Raw genomic sequence first — 7,246 nt, 5'->3', positions numbered from 1 at the left:
TACGATACTGTATACTGCCCCCTAGTGCAGTATAAAGGTAATAGATTTAGTGCAGGAGTGTGCGGTGCGTTCACAAAAGTAACAGTGCCATCTGCTGGTGCATTGAGAAGCACATTGGAACATTTATTGCTAAAGCAAACAAATAAGTTACATATGCATATTCACACTAAATGATTTTTGGACAGAAGACAAACTCAAATGGAGCGGTCAAGTTATATTTCGCCATTAAAGTGGAAGTCAACCTTAAACATTTTTTGACAATAATATGTTAAATGTCACCTCACTCATTTAAACTTGACATTCTGATTAATATTACATTCGTGCAATATGAGTTATGAAGCAAAATCCAGTCGTTTTTGTCCATCTATGGGGCCACCATTTTGTCACATGCCGTCGACTGAAGATGACATCAATGTTGGTGAGGGCTCGAGCAACGACCAATCACAGCTCACTTGTTTGTTTTATAGCTGAGCTGTGATTGGTCGTTACCCGAGACCTGAGCAACATTGATGTCATCTTCAGCCGACAGCAAGTGGCAAAATGGCCGCCCCCTGATTTTGCTGCTTAAATCATATTCCACCAACGCAATATTGACCAGAAAACCGTATTTGGACGAGTGGGGCTGCGTAGAAGATATTATTGTCAAGAATTTGGGGGGGATTGACTTCCCTTTTGAGTAACCACGTAAGTCCGCCATTTTAGGGGAGGCGTTTGTTGACATGGATGGAAACAAGTCTTCCATAAGTCGGGTACGTTCCGCATACAGGAATGTTCAGCGACGACGAGTTGCGCCGGCGTCTAGCCGAGCAGCTCCGGCTTGAGCCCGAGCCGCTGCAGCACGTCCTCGGGCATGCACAGCACGGGGTTCACGGCCTTGATCTTCTCGTCTCCCAGCAGCGAGAGGCCGGCGATGCCGAACAGCGTGTGGAACGGGTCCACCTGCCGGGAAGAAGGATTTGGCGTTGAGGCGGCGTCCGACGGGCGCACGGAGACGTCGCGGCTCACCATGTCTCCGGGCCGGTCGGCGAAGCCTCCCGTCTCCTCGTCCTGGCAGGCCAGGACGAAGGTGCGCAGCTTGTCCTTGTCGATCCATTGGATCTTGCCGATGATCCGGAGGGACGCCAGAACCCACCACGAGTAGCACACGTCGGGAAGCTGAAACCGACGTGGATGGTCAGTATGAAGGATTTTTTGAAGCTCGTTTTTTATATTTTGCTTGTTTTTATTTCCATTTATATTTCTTTTTCTGTGTTCCATTTTCAAATGAGATTTTTTTTATGCCCGTTCTTATTTTCACTTTTATTAATTTCTTTGAAAATGTGCTCCTCCAAACTCATTGGAGCGAACCAGTCACTGAATCATAATATTATATGTCAGGTTTTTTTTTACTTTACTTGATTTAAAATACATCAGTAAAGTACCTTTACATTATTTTGTTAATTCATTAATTATACAGTCAATTAAAACTTTTTTTTAAGTTACTAAATGTTTTTTCTTACTTTTGATTTTATGAATATATTTATTCAATATTGACAAACACAATTTTTTAGAAAGTGACTTGAATAATTGACTTTTTTTGATGGTGTCTTCTGTGTTTATCTTGTTAATTGATTTAACTGTTTTTCTACATGTCATTTTTTACGTATTGTATGCTCAGTATGCAGCACGGTTGTTTTTAAAGTCCTTTTCCTTTATCGATAAAGTTGAGTTGAAATGAACATTTTCTTAATTAACGTTTTGCGTACTATTTATTTTATTAATAAAATAGATTAAATGTGTCTTACATTATGTTCAATCAGTTTGCTATTTGATTTCATTATAAAATCTGCCTCCATAAACCTTGGTTTAAAGTTGAAGTTGTTTCCGAACTTGAAACGACATCTGACATGAACTCATTAACTGCCATTGATGGCGAGAGAAAATTCAAAAAATCATTTCAACTATTGCTATTAGTTTCACATTTCACGAATTCACGAAAACCGAGGAAAAAAATATTGTACATTAAAAACAGATATAAAATTTGTGATTAATCGAGAGTTAACTATTGAAGTCATGTGATTAATTATAATTTTAAAAAATGTAATCGTCTGACGCCCCTAATTTAAAAAAACTAAGTTTTTTTTCTTTTTAATTAGGGGCCTCTGGATTACTTTTTTAAAATTGTAATTAATCGCATGACTTCAATAGTTAACTCAAGAGTAATCACCAATTTTACATCTGTTCTAAATGTACAATACATTTTTTTCTAGGTTTTCATCCTCTTGTTAACAAAAGTGGAAAAAAAATGTGAAACTAATAGAAATAGTTCAAATGAATTTTTGACGTGAAAAGCCGTCATTGGCAGCGAATGAGTTAAAGGCTGACCATTATGTTTATTATAATCGAGAACTGTTTGTAATATTTTGAGCCGTTACTTAAAGGAAAGTCAGCAAAATATTAGCAACGGAGTCATTCTCGCGCGCACGATGAAAAGGCAGAATTCTGCGAGCAGACGATGACGCGAGAGCGAGAGCGAGACGGCGGCGGGAACCTTCTCGGGCCTCCCGTTGAGGCCGCCCGACGGCAGCTGCCTCTCGCAGAGCCACCAGCCCAGCAGGTCGGCGTTGAGCTGGTGAAGCTGGCCCGTCAGCGACAGGAAGCCCGTGCAGCAGTAAATCTGCAGAAACGGGACACTCCGGAATGACCGAGCGCTTCCTTGAACACGGAGCCGACGGGGCGCTTACCTGACCGGCGTGAGACTCGGACCCGGGCCTGCAGCCGAAGCCGCCGTCAAAGTTCATACAAGACAAGACGAACTCCACAGCCTTGTCCACGTCGATGGCGTCCATCTTGCCCTTTGGGGAGCGGAGAGAGACGGCGGCCATTTTGTGCATGAGGACCCGCCCGGGCGGGCTGAAGGAAGTTGAGACTGAAAATACGCACCAGCAATGAAAGGGTGGCCACCGCACAGAAGGAAAACCTTGTGTCGATTTCTCCTGAGGAGGCAAGAAGACGTGAAAATGGCGCAACAAGCTCCCGCAGGGTCCAAATTGTCACGACATCAACAAAACAAAAGCACATTTATTCACGTGACAAACGGCATCGAACCTTTTCTTGGAACCTCAATTTGAACCCCTAATTCTGTCTTGAACCCCAAACTTGAAAACACAAGCTTGGTTTAAAAGCCTCATTTGAAATCTGTACCCCTCTCTTGAAACCCGAACCCTGTCAAACCCTAAACACTGCCTTGCAACCTTAACCTTTTCCTAAAACGCCAACCTTTTCATGAACCCCTCACTTAAAACAAACTCCATCTTAACTCATTCCCTCGCAGCCATTTTGACTGAAGCAACCCTCTTCGCTCCCGGCTGTTTTACTGGATTTGGACCGATTTTGCAAGGCCCACACAATATTGTGTTCTATTGCTATAAAAACATGGAAGCGACCAAAAGAAAGATTAAAGTCTCTTCTTTCATCAGGAAAAAAAGTATATTTCTATCCGTTTCCGTTTTGCAGCAATTCGGCCCTGGCTGATCTCTTATACTCTGCTGCCACTTGCTGGCCGTTTTTATAATAACTACCATTGCTTCAAGCATTCTCTCCAGTTCAGAGGCTGCATTAAAGCCTTCTGTATGCTCTAGCATTAAAACACTTATAAATATGTCTTAGGGAGCATTGTAATATTTAAAATAGAACATATTTATACATTTTTTGGGAGCAAATGAGCTAAAATATCTAACCTCATCTTGAAACCCTAATTTGAAAACCTAACCCTGTCCTTCAACACTTTCTGAACCGCTAACTTAAAATCACAACTCTTTCTTAAAACCTTAACACTGTCTTGAAATCCTCATTTTAAAATCTTTTTGTCTTAAAACGTGAGCCACTTTTTTGTCTGGAATTACTTGAAACGCTAAGTTTGGCTTGAAACCGTAATTTAACTCATTTGCTCCCCAAAAATGTTACATTTTTCTATATTCATATTTTTATATATTGCCATGGTCCCAAAAACGTATTTTTTCGTTTTTGTATTGTTTTGTTTTTTATGTTATGCTAAAGAATACAAAAGTCTTTGATGCAGCCTATGAGGTGAAGAGGTCGTTCAACAGCTTTGTGAATAATGATGCTAATGCTAATTGCTGCAAAACGGAAACAGATACAAAACAGGATGCAGATTTTTTTTCCTGATGAAAGAAGAGACTTTTATCCTTCTTTTGGTAGCTTCCATGTTGTTTTGGCAATAGAACAGAATATTCTGTGGATCTTGCGAAATCAGTCAAAATCCAGCAAAACAGCCGGGAGCGAAAAAGGTTGCTTCAGCGAAAATGGCTGGGAGTCAAAGAGTTCAAAGCCCAACTGTGAGTTTGCTAATTTTTGTTGATCTTATTCCGTTGCGTACCCCATTTATCTCCTGCAAACGATCCGTCGTCCTGCTGCAACCCTTTGACGTACTCCACAATTTTGTCCACGTCCAACGCGTCCACGCTGTCGTACAAGCACAGAATCTGCCGAGGACGACGACAACAAGAAGAAAAAGAGTTGAGGCCCGGCGGGGACCGCGAGACGCGCGCGTTGTCGTCACCTGCACGGCGCTGAGCGTGTAGAGCAGGTGCGGGTCGTGGCCGATGCTGGCGCCGACACCGCCGCAGTCGTGCTGACACGCTGCGATGAAGTCGATGATCTCCTGGCGATTCATGCGCGGCAGCTGATACATCAGGTCCATCACCGTCAGACCCCAGTAGATGCCGCTCATGCGCAGGTACTCGGACAGCGTGTATTCCTGCGGGTTTTAAAAAAAAAAAATTAAATATAAATGTATTTGATAAAGGAAATAGATCGCAACCTCATTTAAACATGTGCCCTCTAGTGGCCAGGAAGACCAACAACAAGGAAAATGATCCAATACGGAAGCCTTCATTTGATATCCGAAACCAGTGGTGTCGAACTCCGGTCCTCGAGGGCCGCAGACCTGCAGATTTGGGATGTTTCCCTTCTCCAACACAGCTGATATATGATCAGCTCATCAGCCGGCTAACGATCCTGTTGATTGGAATCCGCTTGCGTTGGAAGAGGGGAACCTCCGACACCTGCAGGACTGCGGCCCTTGAGAACCGGAGTTTGACACCCATGCCCTAAACCTTACTTAAAGCCCTCATTTGAACCACCAATCCTGTCTCGAAACCTTAACCTGAAAACCGTTACTGTGCTTTGAACCCTACCCTTTGAAACCCTAATCCTGGTTTGAGACCTAATTTGAAATTGGAAACGTTTTTATAGAAACTAGGAAAAGCCCTCATTTGAAACCTCAAACATGACATGAAACCTTCATTTGAACTCCTAACTGGTTTAAAATCTCAGTTCGAAACACGAACGCTTTATTGAAACTCCACTTTTTGCTTGGAACCCTAACTGCGTTTCGAAACCCTAATCAGAGGCCCTGCCTTCAAACCCTAATTCATAACCTTTACACTTGTTTGAAACCATAATTCCAAACGCTAATTAAGCCTTTATTGAAACTTCAGCCCTGATTTGATACCTTAAAAGCCACAATGTACAACTATTTGCATTGCGATGCTTATTCAAATCCTTCATTTGAATCTGAAAACGAATTGAAATGACAGGAAATGAGAATGCAAACCCCATCCAAGTCCTAACGCGGGCTCAAGACCCTCATTTCAAATAGTAGATTCGATTTAAACTGTGCATCTTTTGTGGCGCACTTCTTGTGACACGAATGGCGCTGAACACTCACATAGTCGTCCTTTTTGGCGCCGTAAGCAGCGATGTAGTCCGCATGTTTGTCCAGCAGGAGAATTTGGGGCGCGTCGGGGCTAATGAAGACGTCTTTCACATGAGTACCCTGAGGTTAAAACACACGAGGGGGCGGAAAAAGTATTTAAAAGTACAGCACCGCTTAAGGATAAACATGTCGAGCTCGAGCATTTCGATGTAAAAGCTGAATGGAAATTCGCGTTATAATGCTGAATTGAGGCGGCGTACAAAAACATAAAGGGTGAATTATGCTACCATTACATGCTAGCTCAAATGCTACCTATTTTTAGCTGCAGGGTCAAATTTCTCTTGACGAGGCCCGTATTTGAGCAATGCCGACGCATTTATTCACTTTAGCTACACGTTGCCATTACAACTTTACAACAGGATAGACCGATAAAAGCTGTTTACCATGCCGAAATCTGACGCATGGTCATACTTCGTCTGCCTGTTCTTCTTCGATGATTGTCAACAACAGTGACAGTCTGACAGATAGGCGGAAAAGGCTGAAGACTCTTTTCTGCCACTTGCAGCTTGGAGGGCGAAGTGCAGCTGTAACAGTCGCATTTGAGGCACAGCCACACACGCACGAATGAATGCGCTGTGATTGTTATGTGATGGAATGTCGTTTGCCTGCTATAACAATCTGCCTGGTTTGTATGCTACGAGTCACTGGCAAAAGCAATACAATACGACGTTTGTTTTCACCGTGTAAAAGGGAGCGTTGCATTGCGGAAATATCGGAAATGCCCGGATGTTGAAGGTTGAGATAAAAAAAAAAAAGGATGACGACGTCGTTCAAAATTCCTCAGGAGACGCTAAATAACTTTTCTTTTCACGGGTACATCGGCTTGGAGCCCGTATTATCGCCAAGTTCGAGCATTTTAAACAGAAAGAATTTGTAAAAAGTAAAGGACGGGAGCTTAAAGGGACCTCATTTGGAATGAATGACCAATGAGCGGCGAAAGTTGCTGTTTCCTAAAATGAAACAAAAATAGGCAGGAGCGTAAACGGACGACGATAGCCGTCGATAAGTTAAATATCGATGGCCAACTATTCCGGAAGCCCAATTGCACTTCCTGGCTGTTCTAATTGGCATTAGTTTGATTATTAGATGTATACATATACTGTATATGTGGTTATAAAAACCAAAAATATGAATACTCATTATGTTTAGGCTATATTATAAATATCATATTAATACACAACTATATCTAAAGTATATTTAAACAAAAAAAATCTCGCTTAGGTTACTGGTGTATTGTTATGTTTAATCCCCTGCTAATTTCCTTCACTTTCACCTCCCTACTCGTTTTTGCACTGTTTTATTTACTTACGCGTTACCTCATATTTTACACAAATTACATAAATCACCGAACCACTTTGATTCTATCCTATAACATGCCAGTATTGACAAATGGCCTATACAGATATATATTATAAGACTGAGTTTATATTGTTTGTATGCATAAATGAGTTCTGGTTTCCTGGAATG

General features: G+C 42.0%; 1 protein-coding gene and 1 long non-coding RNA gene across 5 annotated transcripts in view; one reads left to right on the top strand and one right to left on the bottom strand.

The window, feature by feature from the left end:
• Nucleotides 1-1,420, top strand: part of LOC147180235 (uncharacterized) — a 44,399-nt gene extending 42,979 nt beyond the window's left edge. For all 3 annotated transcript variants that reach the window (XR_015097256.1, XR_015097215.1, XR_015097189.1), the window contains exon 4: nucleotides 895-1,420. This is a non-coding gene — a long non-coding RNA (uncharacterized LOC147180235). The remainder of the gene's footprint in view (nucleotides 1-894) is intronic.
• On the bottom strand, nucleotides 99-6,406 carry rabggtb (Rab geranylgeranyltransferase subunit beta). 2 transcript variants are annotated; one of them, XM_086090329.1, is made up of 9 exons: nucleotides 6,163-6,399; nucleotides 5,732-5,839; nucleotides 4,562-4,759; nucleotides 4,379-4,484; nucleotides 2,923-2,975; nucleotides 2,724-2,834; nucleotides 2,531-2,656; nucleotides 1,006-1,155; nucleotides 99-939 (listed from the first exon to the last, which is right to left on the bottom strand). In XM_086090329.1, the coding sequence occupies exons 1-9, from the start codon at nucleotides 6,163-6,165 to the stop codon at nucleotides 799-801; spliced, it is 996 nt and encodes a 331-aa protein (XP_085946455.1). In that variant the 5' UTR covers nucleotides 6,166-6,399; the 3' UTR covers nucleotides 99-798. The 2 variants fall into 2 exon arrangements, with proteins under 2 accessions (XP_085946455.1, XP_085947114.1); XM_086090988.1 differs by lacking the exon at nucleotides 2,531-2,656 and having other exon boundaries at nucleotides 6,163-6,406.
• Between the last annotated feature and the right edge of the window lie 840 nt (nucleotides 6,407-7,246).

This window comes from Leptonotus elevatus, chromosome 1 (assembly GCF_054856555.1).
Source record: "Leptonotus elevatus isolate MCC_2025b chromosome 1, RoL_Lele_1.0, whole genome shotgun sequence".
Lineage (NCBI taxonomy): Eukaryota > Metazoa > Chordata > Actinopteri > Syngnathiformes > Syngnathidae > Leptonotus > Leptonotus elevatus.
This window is presented reverse-complemented; position numbering and strand designations above follow the sequence as displayed.